Genomic DNA, 19775 nt, shown 5'->3' with positions numbered 1-19775 from the left:
CTCCGGTCTTGCTCCGTTCGCTCAGCTCAAGCGCCCTCCACGCTGCAGGTATACCTGCCCTTGACTCCCAGGCGTGGCTGAGTGACGACCCGTATGATGTGGGTCTGCCGCCCCCGGTTTGCCCATTCACCAGTTGAGGGACATGTGAGTTGGTCCCATGTTCCGGCAATTATGAACAAAGCTGCTGTGAGCTTTGTGTGCACGTTGTTCTGAGGGCACGTTTCATTTCTTGTGTCCATACCTAGGAGTGAAATTGCCAGCATCGAGGGCACAGATGTGTTTAATTTCTTAAGAAATCACCAAACTCTTTCCCTGGGGAGGGGTAGGTCGCCCCCTTCCCACTCCCCAGCTGCTCCGGCATGCTCAGCTGACTTCCCAGCTCCGTGCTTCCGTGCCTTGGTCCTTGGCAGCCTTGCCCCTCTGTGCACCTGTGCTCAGACCAGGCACCCACCGCAGGTGCAGAAGTTCCCCTCGATGCACATCCTTCCATCCTGGAACTTGGTCTTTCAAGGTTCTCCTGTATCTACCACTTGTCTCTAGTCCCATGGAAAAGTATGGTTTTTATTCTGAGTGTGTTGTCTTGTTACCATGGAGCACAAGGTCATTCACCCTTCCTTGTTAGAAGTGGACATCCATGGCTTTTGTCTTCAGTGATCCCATAGAACACCTCTATCCACTAGAAGTATAATGGGAGCCACATGGGTGAGATCGCATATCTTCTAGAAGCCCAGTAACCAGGATATCTAAAACATGACTGTTTGACATGTAACTAATTTTTTCAAATATCAGTGAGATGTTTTACCTTTTTCATCCCAAGTCTTTGAAATCCCATGGGTATTTTACATAGACGTGGATTTCAGTGACACCAGCCACATTTCACGTGCTTACCAGCAACAGGTGGCTGGCGGTCCAGCACTCGGAGGTGGCTTTGGAGCTGTGGAGAGCTGAGTCCAGATCCCAGCTCTGCCTCTGCCTCGCTGTGTGATTTGAACAAGCCACTCGGCCTCTGCGTGCCTTGGTTTCCTCATCTGTGAGATGGGATTCAGCTCTAGATTGTGGTGGACAAGACGTGCCTGTGGAGCTTCTCCCCAACGTTGCTCCTCTTGGGGCTTACCTCTTGGCAGGATGTGTCAGGGACCTTGGGTGGAAGGGTTGTGTGGGGAGAAGGGACCCTCCGAGTATTGAGAAGCGGGGTGCCATGGCCTGGAGTATGGTGGGCACAGCAGAGGTCTCTGCAAGGAGCAGCCCTGGACCAGGATGGCAGCTAGCACCTTCCCTGTCCCCAGAGCCCAGCAATGCCCCTGCTCCCAGCGGGGACTCTGCAGGGTTAGGAGCCCTCCAGGGGCACGAGGGATGGGAGTGCCAATGGAGACTTTGGCTCATGCATCCCAGCAGTGAAGACGGCAGCAAGCTTCTTTACTCCGGAGAGGTGTCCTCCCTTATATTTAGCATGTAAGGATTTGTCTCCCCTCCCTTAGTACATTTAACTCAAAATCTAAAACTTATTTTCAACATAGTATTCATTTCCAGCCAGACATGCCATTTCTTCTAAAAATACTGGAGCAGAGGGAACAGAATGCTGAGTGTCTCCGGGGGGCCGCGGGCCATGGTCACACCATGGCCAGACACAGCCCCGCATGTCACTGGGTCCAGCTCAGAGCAGGCTCTGCTTGAGGCCTGGGTGACGCGCGGAGGGCAGAGACTCCCCTTCTAGAGAGGAGCATCCTGTGTTCCTGGTCTCACCTTTCCGTGGGATATTGTGGGTATCAGCCTCCCCGTGTGCCGAGCAGCTGAGGCTGGGGTGGCCTCCCCAAAGTCACAGCTGCCTGAGGCCATGTTTTCTTCCCTCCTGCGGTAGCTCCCTTTTTCTCAGGGATCCTGGGCTCTGGGTATGCTTCTCTTTGGACTATCTGAGCAGACCAGTGTGGACCAGTTAAGGGTCCCTATTTTACAAGAAAAGGAGGCCCAGGGAGTTTGCGTGAGTTCTGCAGGGGTTACGGCTGGTTGGGGGGCAGGGCTGGGATCTGAGTCCAGGTCTCTGGGCTTTTCTGCAGCTCCCGGGAAGGCACCAGGGAGCGTGGGGGGCAGCAGGGACTGGGGCAGGAGTGACAGCGGGACTGGTCACCACGACCCCTCGGGACCACCCCCGGCAGCTTACACGTGTGGACAGTAGGTTGGCGCGGCATTTCTGGAAGAGGAGGAGCAGGCGTGTTGTGCGGAGTGTGTGTGTGACCCGGACCAGATGTCCGAGACCCCAGGAGTTTGCCCAAGCGGAGCGGGCACTGCCCTCACGTCCGCAGCGTAAGGCTGCGTCGTCCCAGGCGGTGCTCTCCCGACTCACGAGGTGAGCGTGACAGCCCGAGGTGGCAACGTGAGCCAGCCCAGCGGTGATGCTCCGGCAGCCCAGGGTTATGGGGGCAGGTACTGACCTGCTGTCCGAGAGCGAGGGACCGGACAGTGCTCTTCCCTTGTCAGAGAAGCGGTCCCAGGAAAGGGCTCTGATTGGTCTGCTGGGTCACGTGCCCACCCTCTTAACCAATAATAATTCCCAGATAGTCCAGGGCTGTGATTGGCCAGGTTGAGTCATGTGTCCCAGCCCGCCACCCACGCAGTGCGTTCCTTGGGGGTCGTGGGCTTCCTTGTGCCGCGGGGGCTGCGGGTCGCGTCACCCACCGTCTTTGAGTGCGGGTGAAGACGGGCTGAGGGCCTGGCAGGGGACTTGGGAAGGGCCTTCCAGGCAGGGGCACAGTGTGTGCGTGCGTGTGCGCGCGCGCCGACACTGGGGCGTGCAAAGGCGTGGAGGCTCGAGGCGTGTCCCCAGGCCGCTGGCGCATGCCCCGGTCTGTCCGACGCAGACTCCCTGGGGACCCGGGTGGGGGCGGGCGCTGCGGGGATCGCTCGCGGACGGGAGCTCTCCTCCGGGGTCGGGGTCGGGGTCTCTGGCCTCGTCGTCGTCTCCAGGACGGTCCACAGGAGCCAGACGGCGGATGTGAGACGCCGGGGCCGGCGGCCTCCTGCAGCGAGCGGGGCGGGGCGGGGCGGGTCGGCTGCGCCTTGGAGACCGCACGCGTTCGCAGTGGCCCCTTCTCGCTCCTACGGGCCGCCAGACCGACTTCCTCCAGTGCCCGGCCGCCCCGCGTGTGAAACGGGAAGTGTGAAGCGGTTCTGTGCGGCGGGACCGGCTGAAGACGCTCCGCGACGGCTGGCTCCTGGGTTGGGTTTTTGTTTTCGTTTTAAGATTTTTGGTATTTGAGCGAGAGCGAGCGAGAGTGTGCACGCGCCAGCAGGGGAGGGGCGGGGGGACTGGGACTCTCAAGCAGGCTCCACGGCCAGCGCGGACCCCCTCCCCACCGTGGGACTCCAACTCACGACCCTGAGATCATGACCTGAGCTGAAATCGGGTCACAGTCCGCTTCACCCACTGGGACACGGAGCACCCCTGTTGGTTCTCACTCTTGTATCAGAAAAGCCTCTTGTCTGAGGCATGTGCCCAGCGAAGTCAGAGCTGCTGCCAGGCCTCTGTCGTGTGAGGTGCGGTTACACGTCTGCGTGGCACAGAAGTGCCCGGAGATGCCTTTGCCCCTTGTGTTGGCTGCAGCGTCGCAGGGGGTGCTCGTGCTCCTGAGAAAAGTTCCTGGGGCTGGGCGGTAGCCAGAGGGAATGGTGTAAGAGAGCCTCGGCCCCTGAGCCTGCAGAGAGGGGGGACAGCCGTGCTGAGTCTGTGTGGCCCCGTGCCTGGGGCCCCTGACAAACCCACCCCATCCCCTAAGCCGATGCTTCATTCTGGGCAGGTGGGGAGGCCGGAGAGGGCTGCAGCCGGCCGTCCTCCCGCGCACTTGCCCTTACCTTGCCCAGACGTGACCTTGTAGAGCCTGTCAGCGTCCAGTGGGTCTGGCATCCAGAGACCCCTCTGGGAGTGCGAATCACATGGGGGGGGGGGTTCTTTCCTGCAAAATGAATGTGCTGGCCCAGGGGCGGCCTTGCCACAGAGCCGCAGGGGCTGTCCTGGCACATGGAATGCTCTGTGGCCAGACTGTCACCTCTCGCACGCACGTGTGCCCTGCCCAAGGCTGGACTCATCAATGTCAAGTTCAGAAGAGATCTTCTAGGGCTCTACCTGAGCATCTCTATAGACGCTGGTGACCCCATCCTGGAGATGGGGAAACTGAGTCAGGAGAGGAGGCAGTGGTCTCACGGGTTACTCTGAGGTGGAGGCAGCACTGAGATTGTTTCCATTTGGTACAAGAGACCCTGGGACCCTTCCCCTCCTGCTACTCAGGGCCATGTGCTAGAATCCCCACCATGGCCGCCACCTCCCAGGTTCCCAAGCGTGGCCACCAAGTGTCACAGTTCCCCCTCTGCCCTGCCCTGGACAGGCTGGTGCTGGGACATACCTCTGAGGGGGAAGGCGTTTGGCTTATGCCTTATTAAGCATCTCCTGGGTTCCAGGCCCTGTGTTCCTCTGTCTTCCCCAGTCCCCTCCTATGTGTCCAAGATGGCCATACTGAGCCCTTGGGGAAGCTACCCTCCCTCCCTCTCCCACCCACTCCTCCCCCTCCCACCCACAGCCTGTTGTCATACTGCAGGACAGGGTCAGGAGGAAGAGAGAGGTAGGGACCAGGTGGTAAGAGGACTGTGAACTTGAAGCCTGAAGGCCAGAGTCCCCGCCCAACCATCTCTCACCAGCCACCTGGGGCAGGGTCACTTCACCCCCTTATGTTTTCATTGTCCCCACCTCCATCTGGGTCCTGATACTCAGCTCCCAGAATTGTGGAGACCAGCTAGACACAGTTACTGTATCCACATCAAACCACACCCCACACCCTTCCCACCGCCATCTGTGCTGGCCGAGTCGGGGCCGAGTGGGGACGGGCTCGCTGACCGGGACCTCCAGATCTGAATTCACATCCTGACCCAGCATTTGCTTAGGGCCTGTACCCCGACATGCTGGATGGGAACCTTGTCTTGCTTATATCCGACCACATGGGACACTGCTCCCCCAACTTGTGGGAATGCATGGCCCTGCTTTGAGGGTCTCTCAGGAGCCCCTGGCTTGCTGGAATGTTCCGTATCTCGGTCTGGGTGGCGGTTACTTGGGTGTAGACGTTTGTCCCAGTCCTTCAGGTTGCGCGCTGAGCTCTGCACCCATCCCCATGAGTAGACTGGATCTCTGTTTGATGCACTGGGGCCCCCTTTTGGAAGCCAAGAGTGTCTGGGCCAGTGCCGGGGGAGGCTCCCAGAAGGATGGGGGGTGCTTCCTGGGGCTCCGGGCCGATGTGCGTCTTTTAAATTAGACTCTGGGGCATTGGAGGTGGCGGGATGAGGAGGCTGAGGCCAGCGGGAGCACGTGTTCCCTGATCACATGTGGAAATTAGATTTCCTGACCAACTGTGTATTTTCCCCGAGGTCTGCAGGCCGGTGGGGAGAGCGTTCCCCATTGGAAGCACCCCCGTGGACTGCATTCTGCGTTCACTGGGATTTGCTGGAGGACACGGTGGCCTTTGGATGGGAGGGTCCAGGCTGCTGCTCCCAGGCCCACTGCCAAGGAGCAGATACAAATACTCCACATCCCAGATGGCGGGGCCCTGAGGCCGGGGACAGGCGGTCTGTGGGAACCAAGGCCCGGGGCAGGGCAGGCACCACCCATTCCGTGTTTCCTTCTGGCCTTGGGCTCCTGTGCCCCTCTCCTGGCAGCCTCGGAGACAAGCCCCTACCCCAGCCCCTGCCTTCCCTCCTGCATGTTCTCCACCGTCTTCATCATGGCAGGGTCTGGGGGACAGAGGAAGGAGAAGGAGCCCTGGACTCTTCCCGGAGGTGCGAGGCTCCAGCCGCTGTCCCTTGGTCCCCTGTGCCACAGGCCTCCCCCGGCCCTCTCCAGGTCTGTGAGGCTACATCTTCACTGGGGCCGGGCTCCTCCCTGAGGGGACCCCTGCAGTGGGAGGGGGGCAGCCTGCTCTGGGGGCCTTCCATCCCGGGCTACCATCCCGGCAAGCCCCCTTCAGGGAACAGGGCTTCCTGGCGGGCCAAGCGGGGGCCCTGGACCAGCCCCCTGGACCTGATCGGCTTTTGCTCTGAGTCCAGTGCTCTGTAAGAAATGGCATTTCTTTCCCAGTTTGGGGGATGTGATGCGGCTGCTTTGGTTGGTCCCATGGAAACCCCCATGCGGAGCAATGGGCGTGGCTTCTGGAGGCTGCCAGCCGTGGGGAAGTTTCCAGCACGTCCCCTACCCCGGCCCCCACCCCCACCCCCACCTGTGGTTGCCAGGGACTGGTGGCCGGCTTTTTTTGGCTTCCCCTCCAGATCACAGCCCCCAGTCATCAGTCCACGATGCCATTTAGAGTGTGTATTCCCTACTAAATAGCATAAAATTACACCCTTTCAAGTTAATGAAACCACTTTGCAATGCAGACTGCTGAGAGGGGGTTTTAAATGTCAGCGCCAAGTAGCCGCTCGAGTTTTCTGGTACTTTCCGATTAAGAACGGCCTCCCCAGGAAGGACCTCTGCATTGGTTAAGTGGCCCTGGGCAGCCTGCCGCAGCTAGCCGGCTCGGTCAGGGCCACCGGGACCCAGCCAGGCGGGAGCCGCCCGTGTGGGGCCTTACGGGTTCCCCCACGGCGCACTCAGTAAATGGGTTTGCTCGGAGGGGCATTGTGTGCAACATCTCTGGGTCTGAGCTCCGGAAAATGTCTCCCTGTGGGGGGCGGAGAAGCCAGTTTTGGAAGAGCTTTCTTGTTTTAATGACCCAGCGTTTCAGTCTCCCGAGAGCCCCATTGGGCAGAGCTCCCATCTCCCGGGAGCTGCTGTGCATTGGGGATGGACCCCTCCCAGAACCCAGGAGAGAACAGAATGCCCAGGGCAGGGGTGGCAGGTGTGGGTGCCCCTGGGCAAGAACCTGCCAACACGGCCAGTCCTGGGGGAGAGCTAGGCAGGCCTCTGCACCGCTCTGAGCTGCTCGGAAGCTTGGCCCGCCAGCAATCCGTCACGTGAGAAGAGAGGAGAACCACATCCTGTCTTCCCCATAGGACTCTGCCATGGCTTATGGTCTGCACCTTACCAGCTGGCCTCCGGTCTGACCTCCACCCAGAAGTCCCCGTCCTGCCCTGGCTACACCATCCAAGAGCCTACAATGGCCAGTGGCTCCCAGGCACCCATTGGGGATGGCCGAGCTCCTGCGTGTGGCATTCAAGGCCCCGCCTGGCCCTCTACTCCTTCACTACCCACCTTTGGCTTTGTGGTCCAGCCCCCTGTGCTTAGAGCCCCTCGATGCCCCTGCTTCTGGTGCCCTCACCCTCCTACCACCTACCTGTCCCTCCTGATTACCACACACTTACCTGGCTGCCCACCTGAACATTCTGGTCCATCCTTCAAGGCCCAGCTAAGACCTTCTAGGAAGGCTTCCCACTTCCCTCTGCAGAGCGCTCTCTGCCTCCGTTTATGCTTATTTTTTTTTTTTAAGATTTTTTATTTATTTATTTGACAGAGATCACAAGTAGACGGAGAGGCAGGCAGAGAGAGAGAGAGAGGGAAGCAGGCTTCTTGCTGAGCAGAGAGCCCGATGTGGGACTCGATCCCAGGACCCTGAGATCATGACCTGAGCCGAAGGCAGCGGCTTAACCCACTGAGCCACCCAGGCGCCCCTGTTTATGCTTTTTTTTTTTTTTTTTAAAGATTTTATTTATTTATTTGACAGAGAGAGATCACAAGCAGGCAGAGAGGCAGGCAGAGAGACAGGAGGAAGCAGGCTCCCTGCTGAGCAGAGAGCCTGATGCGGGACTCGATCCCAGGACTCCGAGATCATGACCTGAGCCGAAGGCAGCGGCTCAACCCACTGAGCCACCCAGGCGCCCCTATGCTTATTTTTAAACTATGGATACACAAAGGGGAACTGCAGTGAATTTCCATATGGTCTCTGCCCAAATGAATAAACAGGTATCTTGTCACGTTTGCTCTGATCGTTTTGTGAAGAGGTGAAACACACAGAAGGAGTAGGTGTCCTCCCCGCACCCCCTCCACCGCCCCCCCAGGCAAGGGCAGCTACGATCGATCGTGAATTGGTTTTGTGCGTTTACTGTTTATCAGCAAACCTCACAGTCGGGTGGGGCTTGCTAGACGTGAATGGTGTGAGGTGGTGGGGAGCCCTTGTGGGTATCACCCGGGGCATGTCCCCAGGCTCTGTGGTGACATGCATACTTCTGGCTTATCTCTCTGGTTGCTGGGAGCCGAGAATGTTCTCCACCATGAGGACATCGGAGCTGCTCCATCCCCTGCCAATGGACAGTCCATTTTCTCCCCGAGGCAGATGCTGTCCTGAAGCCACTCCCATCTGTGTCCCTGGCACATGGGCACACGTAGCCCTGGGGTGTGTGTCTGGAAGGGGAACTGCAGAGCTGGGCATGCATGTCTTCCCATCATCAGGCAATCCCGCTGCCACTGTCTGCACGCCAGCCTCTCCCTCTCCTTCCTTGCCTCAGTGGGGCCCTTGGTGCACATCTGTGAACGGAGGAGTCATTGGAATGATTCAAGCCTCCTCCCGTTCCCCTTGCTTCAGACAGGAGGCGAGAGGGACACTTGTTAGCACCCAGGCCAGCAGGGGAATGAAATTTGCATGCAGGCTGGCTGGCCCCGATGGGTGCCCATGGCTCCAGGGTGCATGTCCAGTCCCAGGTGTAGACCCAGACGACGAGGTCTGGGAGGAGCAGGGACTCCCAGGATGGGGCAGCGAAAAGAGGTGTGCATTTCCCTGGGCTTTCACATGAACCCCCATGGCCCCTGAGGGTCCCACATGGACAGGCTTGGGGTCAGCGGGAGCTGGCATGGGGGCATCAGGCTGGGAGGGTGGTCACAGCCAGACTGAGCGGGGGCACACCCGCCGCACGCGGAGTTCCCCGAGTCCTTCCCCGCAGCAGTAAAGGCAGCCGGCAGATTTCGCTGGAGAGTAATAAACCGCTTTCCCCCCACAGTGAAAGTGGTGCCTCTGTCGTATTTGTATGTATTGGCGCTTCCCGACATTGGCGGTCCATTGTTTTGTTTGCCCCACATCGCGGCCACTCTCGGAAGATGGGAGGAAAATCACAGAGAGGAAAATCACAACCAGAGAAGACACAACCACGCAGCTCGCGTGGAGGGATGGGGGTCCAGGCCACTTTCTGGGGGGCTTTTGGGTGACTCTGTAGGCCCAGGGCCACCACCCCACTTTGTCACCCAGCTGTGGGAGGTGGGAGCCATGTGGGGTACAGGAAGCAGGAGCATGCCCTCCTGCTGTCCTCAGAGCTATGTCTGAGGACACAGCATGGGGTGTTCCAGACCTGTGTCCCCTCCTGGACAGTGCCCTCCCAGCTGAGGTGAGTGGAGGTCACAGGGGACATGCGTGGACACAGGCAGGGGGGCCCCGGGGCAGCTCCTACCCCCGGGTCCACAGTGCTGGCCGGATCCCAGCCACCACTGGGCAGAGGGCTGTGGGGGTGGCCCCACCCGGACCCTGGCTCTGCCGTTCACTGACCCGGGTGCCCAGCAAACCATAGCCCCACTGGGCCTGTTTCCTCCTTTGGAACACATCAGTTCAGATAAGGTTCAAGTCACGCACTTGACAAACGCCCGTCTCTGGGCCATGTACCCTCCTTCCACGAGGCCATTGCTCCTGTGATGAATTCCGAGGCCCTTAAGGGTCAACCTGTGACCTGGCCTTGTCTCGGTCCCTTTCACAGGGTCACTTTCCGTTCTGGTCACTGGCCACACCGTACACACACAGCCGTGCCACCTGGCCAGTACTTGTGCTGGTTGTCCCTCCTCCTCCCTGTCCCTCCTGTCCCTGAAGTGGTGTGGGGGAAGAGGCTCCCTGGGACCCCGTGCCCGTGCCCCCTGCACCATTCCTGGCTCGAGGAGCTACGTGGGTTGTCCTCTTCTGTCCTGGAGGTGGGGCAGCCCCCACGGCTGAATTTCTGTCTCCTTCGGGAACACATTTACATGGCGGGGACGGGGTGACCTCAGAAACCCCGTTGGTCCCACTGAGAGGGCAGCTCTGTGAGGCCTGGAGTCGTTTTGGGCACAGGAACCACAACCAAGGCCTGGAGGGCAGGGAGAAGTTTGCATGTGTATGGAGAGTGGGCTCAGGTCTGCTGCCCATGGGGGTGCTGGGTGGCAGGCCCACTGTGTCAGTGAGACTCTGGGTGGCCGTGATTGCAGGTGTGAAGAAGAGGCCCCGTCCCTGCGCAGCTACCTGAGCGCGGCTGGCAGGGTCACCGGGTTGGGCCCTGGAGGCCTGAGACCCTCCCTGTCTGATGACAGACCTCACACACCTTCACCACGCTCCTGCTTGGGCCAGAACCTGGGCTCTGGGCCTGCCAGAAGCTGCCATCGCCGCGGGGAAGCCGAGAGGTACAAGCCGGTTCTGATCCTTCAGGTCTGGGGCTGGGACAGGAGCAGCCGTTGCGAGGCTGGGCCCACCACTCAGTTCCCGGGACCACGAGATCCTGGGGGCCACATGCCGTTGGTGTCAGAGCCGGCCTGTCCCCAGCACACGGACAGGCAGCGGTGACACCCGATACCTGTCTGGCCGCGTCGGAGCTTCTTCGAGGCTGCCCCAGGGACTCCACTGATGCAGGAGAAATTTGAAGTTATCTTTGACTTTTATGGCCCTTTTTTCTCCTATTAAGATGCTTAGAGCGGTAAGTGTAGTGATCGGAACTCGTTTATCTTGACGCGAGTGTGGCCATAAACTGCGTGAGGCTCGTGAAGGAGCCGCTGAGATGATTGTTTCTGCTGGTATCGATAAATTCAGACGCGGAGCAGAAAGGTCAGCCCCTGCCAGATAAAATGTCCTTTCAGCTCGTTAATTAAAGCTTTGTAAGGACGTGGAAGACCGCACTCCGGGGCCAGACCTCAGAGAGAAGCGAGTAGGTGGGACCGAGAGGGGGCCCCAAAGCCTGCCTCGGGCGGGGTGGCGGGCGGCAGGTGACTCCGGTGTTGCCAGATGAAACCCGCCGTTGCCGGAAGCGGGGAGTGGAGGGACCCTGCTCGGTTAGCAGACTCCTCCTAAGAGCCCGGGACTTCGGGCTTCGACCCGGGAGCCATCCCGTCTTCAGGGCCCCTCCCGATGCCCTGGCACAGAGGGACCCCAACATACCATCGCATGGTCAGGCACCCCAGCTCGGCCCCAGCAGCGGTATGCCTGCCGCCGTCAGGCTAGGTTGCAGTGGAGTCCGACGGTGTTTACACTGATGGGGTCCGCAGGTGAAGGCCGTTTGTTCTGTGGGTGGCCCCCAGGTGTCCATGGCACGTTGTGTCTCTCGGTAACTGAGTGTGGAGAATGAGTTCAGCAAAGTTCCCCCTGTCCTTCCCTCCCTGTCCCTACCCATCCCGACCTCAGGGCCTCTGCCTCCATCCAGCAGCTTCCATCCACTCGAGTATCTCTGGGTCCCCGTCCTTCTGCTCCCTGATGGTAAATTCCTAAGGCACACGCGGATGGAAGTCCCCAGCACCGGAGAGAGAGCTGAGTGGCAACCAGGAATGAAGGCTTGGAGCCCAGGGCGTGTGGGCAGAGAGCCGGAAGAGTGCCCAGAAGAGAGACATGTGCACCAGAGTGGACACCCAGAAGAATGAAGGGCTGTGCACAGGGACACCCCCAGAAGAGACACACGTGGCGCTCAGCAGTCATCTGCAAGGGCTGCCCCGCCCCTCAGAGGCAGGCGGCATCTGGGGGACTTGTTTGGGGGGACATTCAAGCCGGCGGAATTCCCAGGGAAAGTCGATGGGCGCCCGTTCTCTGGTTTCTGTCGGTGATGGACGTGTGTTTGCCTAGTTCTGCCACCCAGGATCTTCTGTCCAGCCCCCATCTATGCAGGCGTCCCTTGCTCCCCGGGGACCATACAGCATTTTTCCCTGGTGACATCTAGCACCCCGTGTGGGACTCTGATGCAGAACCTGCAAGAGGGGACAGGCCGGCTTCCTCTCAGCCTGTGGTGCCCAGGTTGGCAGAAGGCCCTGGAAGCTTGGGAATCAGATGAGGCTCCTCCACCCGGGCACACCTGGGTGGGCTCTGGGGACGGCAGAACCTTCTACACTCGCCCCCTGGCCGAAGTGGAGCAGAATCTTTAAAAATGTGGGCATCGGGCCACGCTTGGGATGTTCTCCCAGCACGTTTCACAGACCCTGTGGGCGAGCGTCGGAGGACAGCGTGATGGAGCGAGAGGCGTCCTCGCGGAGGGACCACGTCTGCTTCAGTGCTCTCCGCCTTGCACGTGAAGCTCTGTTCTGACAAACGTCCGCAGCCGATTCCCAGTGACTCGTGGGGGTTTGGCCCCGCGCGGTGAGGCGGGCAGCGGGCTTGGAGGACGTGAGCCCCCGTGGGGCAGGTGGCCAATTCGAGAGGCGGGAGGCGCCGTCCCACAATCGGAGAAGCAGCCCCGTGGTTCGTGGCCGCGCTGCCGTGTCCTCCGGGGACGGACGAAACCGGCACCGGGGTCAAGATGGTGAACAGGTGCCCAGGGTCTTCCGTCATCTGTTCCTCCCATCCCCCCCTCCACATAACCCCTGACCCGTCTCCCGGGTCCTAGAGATCCGTTTGCTGCTTCTGGAATTGTATAGAAACGGCATCCTGTAGCCTGTCCTTTTTTTTAAAATTTCGTGCCTCGCTCCTTCCCTCCAGCCGGATCATTCCGAGGTTCCTCCTTGCGGCTGGGGTATCAGCAGCTCCTTCCTTTGGGTCGCCCAGTGACAGTCCTCTGCAGATGGCACTGGCTGTCGGGCTGCGGGCCCGTCTGCTATGGCACGTCCCCCACGGACGCTCGGAGCTCACGGTTCTGGAGGCTGCAGGGCCCAGACCTGTGCTCGGGCAAGGGCCCTCTTCGCGCTGCAGACTTCTCACCGCGTCCCTGCATGGGGCCAGGGGCTCCTGGTCCCCCTGGAGCCTTGTTTTTACAAGACATTGATCCCCTTCCGTTTGTAAGACTCCACCCTCCTGGCTTAAGCCCCATCCTGTACCCCCCACGGAGAGCATAGCAGGTGCTCTAGTCCTTGATCCATCTCCCCGCTGCCCAGAGAGAGAGAGAGGGGGGCGGGGAGCAAGTCTGCATGACCCATCCCCTCTCAAGGCTCCTTGTCCACATCCATCACCCCCAGGGGCCTTAGAATTTCAGCACAGGAATTTTTGAGGGGGAAATACAAACATTCAGCCCATAGCAGTATACATATGTTGAATTTTATGAGAAACGGCCGAGCTGTTCTGCCGCATTGTTGTACCATTCTCTGTTCCCAAGAGCAGTGGACGAGCTGCCGCACGTGATCGCCAACTTCTGATTCGGCCGTCTTTCCGAATACGGCCATCCAGGAGGCGAGGAGGCGGTCGTGGGCCCTCGCCCTGGTTTTAACTCGCGTTTCCCTAATAACTCACGCTGTTTGGCATCTTGTCATGTGCTCATTTACCATGTGCGCATCTTCCTTCATGAAGTATCTGCTCAGATCTCGTGTTCGTTGTTTTAATCGGGTTGTTCTTTGAAGATTGTGTTTTTGTTTTTAATGCATTCATTTGAGGTGTGGGGAGGGAGCACAACTGGAGGGAGGGGCAGAGGGAGAGGAAGCAGGCTTCCTGCAGAGCGGGGAGCCCAACGTGAGGCTCAATCCCAGGGCCCCGGGATCATGACCTGAGCTGAAGGCAGACGCTTAAAGACTGAGCCCCCAGGCGCCCCTGTGAGGATGGCATTTGGAGAGCTCCTCTGTACAGACCAGGTGCCAGTCTCTATCAGACACGTGACTGGCAAGTGTGTGTTCCCCGTCTGGGGCTTTTCACTCTGTTCACACGTAAGCTTCAGGAGCTTCTAAATTCTCCTGTCGTCCAGGTCGTTGATTTGTCTTCTATGGTCTGGGTATTGGGGTCACAGCTAAGACTCTCTGCCTAACCTAGACTCCCACGGATTTTTCTTCTGTGTCTTTTTTCTAGTTTTGTCATTTTTCTAGTTTTCTAGGTTCTACCTTTAGGTCTCTGTTCCATTTTGTTGTTTTTAAAAATAATGGAGCAAGGTATGGGTTAATGTTAATTTTCATTGGTTTTTAGTATCCAGGTATTGACATAAAAAAACCTTACTTGTAAAAAGGAAGCCAAGGGCCAAGTGTCTTTGGGACGGTGCCATCCTGTTTCTTTTTCTGGTTCCAGAATGTCCTGTGTGACAAAAACATACTTCCGTGGTTGTGAACTCCTGATGTAGCCCAGTTTATGCCTCCGGGGTGCTGTCCCCCATATAGACAGGTGGTGGGAGTCACGCACCTGCCGGACAGCCCCCGTGGCCTCAGCACAGTGTCCCCGGTCCCGGCTCAGTGCCCCCTCCTGTCTTGCAGGCTTTGGGAGCCATCACTGCAGTGCCTGTCACGGGTCCTCAGGTCAGCTCCTTGCAGAGGCTGGCCGGGCAAGGAGCGGCGGTGCTACCTCAGGTAAGCAGCTCACGGGAGGGCCCCGGGGGGGGTGGTCTGTCTGTCTGTCCCCAGCCTCCCAGCACGGAGGTTTGAGGTGGCCACTGCGCTGGGCAAGGACCTGCTTGGGCGTGTCCCTTCACCGTCCTGCCTCATCGGCCCGTCAGAGGAGGAGACACGTTCCGGGGAAACCCGGTTTTTATCATGAGGAATTGCAAAATCATTTCAGTGGGTCAGGACCCAGGATTTTTTTTTTTCCTTTAATGGAATAAACAAAGCCAGACTAGAGTACGACAGAAAATATCAAGATGCACCTTCAGTGGGGTTAGACAGTGCAGGAAACCCTGCACAAGATGGTTCATCTGGGGAGGCAGCGAGATGCTGAGCCAGGCGCCCTGGGTCCCGTCCACAGCATCCTTGACCAGGGTCCACGCTTCGGCCAAGTCTCCTGGCCTCTTAACCTTCCTGGGCTGAGTCTCCCCTCCTGCAGAGGGGCTGGTACAGGGGCCTCCTTGGTGGCCACGAAGCCGAATCAGGTGGCCCGGTGCCCGTACGACCACGCCTGCTGGCGGTTAACCCCCACTCAGCCTTGTTGAGCACGTGCTGTGTACTCTATACGCTGGCGGCTCGGAGGTGAGGACAGTTCCTGATGGACGCCCCACGCTCGGGGGTGATGCATGGCAGCTCTTGTCCGAGGGGCAGCCTTTCCCAGGAACCCACCTGTGCTGACCAGAGAAGGAAGAGAGCATGGAGGGCAAGGAAGGCCCCCCCAGGGGCCCCCGTGGGAGGAGGCCCGGCCTGAGTCTGCACCCAGCTCGTCTCCAAGTGGCACCAGCTGAAAGTCATGAGCTCTGGGGTCCCCTGAATAGGTTTTCTTTGGGTTGGAGGCCCCCGTGCTCGGAGCCCAGCCCCTGCAGCCTGGGCACGGCTCCCCGACATGCAGAGTTGGGGTCACGTGGTGTTGAACCCGGAGTGACTGGGGTAGGAGGGACTGACAGCACAGAACGGCCTCCCTTGACCTCACAGCGGGTGATCCTCCTTAACCACCTCTCTTCCCATCTGCCCCACCTGTCCCCAGCAGAGTCAGCACAGCTGTCCCCAAGCTGGCAGCGTCCAAGGTTCCCATGTTTGTATTAGTGTTGGTGTCAGGCTCTGATCCCGACCCCACAGACCAAGGACAGAGCAGGACAGGATCATACGACTTGGCGGGTCCCCTGATAGTGGGAGGCCCTTGTGGTGGAGACCCCACCTGGAGGGGGAAGGGAGGAACCCTTGCATCGAGGCCGGCTCTGCAGCGGACCCTGGAGAGGAGCAGGCAGATGCTGACTTGACTGAGGGGCACAGGGCACCTGACATGACCTATGCCAGGTCAGAGAGCCCCGGGGGAGCCACCCTGACCCCTCCCTCCACGGAGGTCACTGGTGATGGGTGAGGGTGATGGGTGTGGCCGACATTGCACACTGCCAGCCCTTGTGGACACAAGGCAGGCCTGTGGAGGTCCTGAGTGCGCATCCCGCTACCCCAACAGTGATGCCTGGGGCATCGTTTTTCTCCGGGGCTAAGTCACTTCCTCTCCAGGCCTCCATTTGCTCATCTGTAGAATAGGCCATCTGGCAGCTTGGCAGTGCGGTCACAGCTGGGCTCACATGAGGCAAGACAGGGCAAGTCCTCTTCGGCCTGCTCGTCCCCAAGAAGGTGGCCCTGGCACAGATCTCACGGGGTCGGCGTGAGGCTCATTTCTGGTCGCAGGAATGCTGGGACGCACACAACACTTTGTGTGTGCTCCCCCAACCCCCCGGCGCACATAGGAGGTGCATGCCCGACACCACAGGCGCTGGAGGGGGAATCGGCCCAGATCGAGCCATCCGGAGCCCTGGCCTAACCACGTCCTAGCCTCCTGCACTGGCTTTAACTCACTGCATGCCTCACCCAGACCAAGGAGCCCACCGAGCGGGGCCAGGAGCCCCCATGGCCCCTCCTGGTCACCATCCCAGCAACAGCGCTCTGGGCTTCTGGCGTCAGAGGGAGCTCGCTGCTTTGCAGCTGAAGTCAGAGGGCCCCTGACCGGTCCATGGGCAGCTTTCCCATCCCCCCTCCCCTGTTCTTCACTGTCTTGTCTGAGTTGAGCTGAAGGGGCTCTCCGCTGCTGTTCCCTCCCCTCTAACATGGGAGGTCTCTGAGCCTGGCCGTGTCAGTGCCCGGGGAGGGGGCATCTGTCCCAAGTGACAGGTCTGTTCAGGGCCGCCCCCTCTGCCTGCTTGTGTGTCTGTGACCGTGCACCTGTCCCTCCCTCCCCAGGTTAGGCCAAAGACTCTGATTCCAGACAGCCTCCCCATCACCCCATGCCGGGACCGGCCACCCAAGCAGCCCCCGACGTTCCAGAAGGCCACCGTGGTCAGTATCAAGAACCCCAGCCCAGCCCTCCCCACCGCCAACAACACCGTGAGCCATGTGCCAGCACCCGGCAGCCAGCCCCAGGCCCTCGCTGAGCCCGCCGCCGTCGCCTCTCCCCTGAGCAGTGCCGGGGTGGCTTACGCCATCATCTCCACCGCCCCCAGCAATGCCGCCGCCATTGCCCCCAGCACCGCGGTGTCTGTGGTCAGCGACAGCGTCAAGGTCCAGCCCCTCCTCATCAGCGCTGACAAGAAGGTGGGTGTGTGCCCGCTCACGCGGGAGGCGGCTGCCCGAGCAGAGCAAGTGGGTGGTTGGCAGAAGGACCCAGAAGGCCCTGGAATGAATGGGGTGTGAGTGGGCAGTCCCGCGAGGGTGTCCGCGCTGGCGGGGCTGGGCTGCGGAGGAGTGATGGAGCGAGCGAGCGACCTGGCGGTCGGAGGGTGGTGTGAGCAGGTGGGGAAGGGAATGGGTCACGTGTGTGCCACAATGCAGGTGAGTATGCGTGTCATTGAGGGAACACACGGCTGGATGGTGAACACCGGTGGGAAAAGAAGGACTGGTCCGTGAGTGAATTACTTCCCTCTTTGGAATCATGAGTTAACCAGTAGGAAATGTGGCCGGACGAAGCCTGTGCTGGTGCTGGGCCTCTGGCCAGTGTAGTCAGGTAGCCAAGGACTTTGGGGGAAGCCCAGGCCCGAATGGAAAGTCTGTGATTTCTTGCCGAGATTTAAAAGGAAACTGAGGTCCTCTCCCTGTCCCCCCTGAGCTCCATGGAGGTTGTAAGGTCAGGCCTTCGGGGCTGTGGGGCTGCGAGAAAGGTACCACTTCTCTTTAGCCTCCTTTCCTCTGTGCCCAGTTTGGGGCCTGCCAGGCTGCCCCCCTCTTCTTGTCTGGGGCCAGTGTCCTTCCTAATTCCCAGCCTGAAAGCTGGTGCTCCACTTCTGAGCGCCTGGATTTTACGGCACACGGTGTGTGTCTGGGTGCACTATGCTTCTGGGTCCTCCCACCCATGGACGGGAGCCCTGGGGATTCTCAGTCATCACAGGATGGGGAGGTGCTCTCCTCGGGACCATACCTGGTCCCCAGGGGGCACTTAGCAGGTGTCTGTGGGGTGCCTTTTGTGGGATGCATGTGCCCTTTTCACTGCAAGCTCACCAGCATTCCGTGCTGTCATTTTAAACACATTTTGCTCATTTAATTGGTGCAAACAGATGCTTGCTGTTCAAAGTTGAATTCCTTGGGTTATTAGGAAGCTCAGATGTTTCCCCCATACTTTTCAAGAATTCTGTCTCCTTCTGGGTGACACGTTTGAGAATATTTTTTGCCATTTTCTACTGGGGATCTTAATGGTTTTCTTCCTATGAATATAAAGAGGGACATTTTTTTTTCCATCCAGAGAATTCTAGGGATTTAAAATTGTGATAAAAAGGAGAACAAAGGGTCTCCCGTAAGCCAGCAGAAAAATGGGTGCCTTTTTTCCTTCCTGATTAGAAGCCTCAAATTTACAAGATGGTCACATTCTTAGGGGAAAAAAATACAAATTCAGGTTATTCTTGGCTTGGGTGAGACCCTGGTTGACTGTTCCTGTTGAATTCCTTCCCCTGGATCCATGAGAGATTATGGTTCCTTCCCAGTTTCCCGTCCAAAAGATGAATAAAGTCGCCGAGCCCCACATGGAGGGGCATCTGCCGCAGGGAGCGGCTGGGCTGTGTAAGTTGTTTTCAGGTTCTCAGCCTCAGACCTTCCATCAAACCAGACTATGGCCGTGAACCCTGATGACAGCTGACAACGTAGGGCCACTCTGGGCCGTGCTGAGCAGGATCTGGAGCCCACCTCCCCCTTCCCCATCCCTACCCCCCAGGCCATGTTTGAAAGCCTCAGACACAGGGCAGGCTGGGGAGGGGACAGACTGGGCAGTGCACTCGGACAGACCCCTGATGACCTCAGGTGGCAGAGCTGAACCCTCTTGGCCTCAGTTTCCCTGCACTTGAGCTGGGAATGAAGAAACCAAGCTCTTCTGAGTCTTTGCTTCCTGAATCTTCACCACCGCCCTGGAGGGAGGGTTGCAAGGAAGCTGAGGCTCAGAGAGGCAAAGTGACCTCCCCAAGGTCACACAGCTGTGACGCAGTAGCACAGGACTGAACCCAGTCCCCTCGGGGTTCTAGGCAACCAGGCCTGTTCTCAGGCAGACCCTCCTCGCTGTGTGAAGGGCTGTCCGGAGGCACCCACCTGGTGCGCCACTCCGGCCCTCCCGGCTCCCCTCTCCCTCCGTGGCTGCCCCCCTCACCCCGCACCCCTGCCCCGCCTTCCAGGTCATCATCATCCAGCCTCAGGTGCAGACGCAGCCCGAGAGCACGGCGGAGCCGCGGCCGCCCACAGAGGAGCCATCTCAGGGAGCTCAGGCGACCAAAAAGAAGGAGGAGGACCGGCCCCCAAGCCAGGAGAACCCCGAGGTAGGGTGGCTGGGCTCTGGGTGTCGCCGTGGGAGGCAGGGACACAGGGCAGGGCACAGCTGGGAGGATCCATGGCTCAGGGTCTCCTCTGGCAGGAGGCAGGGCTCTTCACACCACGTGGCGCTGCCATGACCCCGCCTCTTTTCCCTGCCTGTGGCCACTCTTGAGCATCTGAGGGCTGGCAGAGCGAGACCGCAGATGCTTTGGAAGTCAGCTGCAGCCAGGGCTGGCGCGGGAGAGGCAGCTGACTCCTGAAAGTACCTGTAGAACTTTCCAGAAATTGTGCATTAGTGCCATCTCCCCACCTACCCCCAGAGGGAGGAGGGATACGTGGGCCCTCATGGTGCTGTCCTAATCCATGGTTAGCACAGAAGCCCCTGCTCTGTGGGGGTGTAAGAGGCCAGTAGCTCTTTGGTAACTTCTGGTCCCAGCAGGTGACCCCTCTCATGTTCCTCTTGTATCCTCTGTCCTACTGGGTCACAGTCAATGCTTTGGGCCTTTTTCCATGCATTTGGCCTCACCTGGAC

The 19775-nt window shown here is 59.3% G+C and overlaps 1 protein-coding gene across 1 annotated transcript in view; it reads left to right on the top strand.

The window, feature by feature from the left end:
- Positions 1-19775, top strand: part of PHF21B (PHD finger protein 21B) — an 86178-nt gene that overhangs the window by 48091 nt on the left and 18312 nt on the right. The window contains exons 3-5 of the mRNA XM_047742572.1: positions 14330-14422; positions 16700-17050; positions 19108-19248. Of these exons, the coding sequence (XP_047598528.1) occupies positions 14330-14422; positions 16700-17050; positions 19108-19248 (585 nt within the window). The remainder of the gene's footprint in view (positions 1-14329; positions 14423-16699; positions 17051-19107; positions 19249-19775) is intronic.

The sequence above is a fragment of the Lutra lutra genome, chromosome 8 (genome assembly GCF_902655055.1).
Source record: "Lutra lutra chromosome 8, mLutLut1.2, whole genome shotgun sequence".
Lineage (NCBI taxonomy): Eukaryota > Metazoa > Chordata > Mammalia > Carnivora > Mustelidae > Lutra > Lutra lutra.
This window is presented reverse-complemented; position numbering and strand designations above follow the sequence as displayed.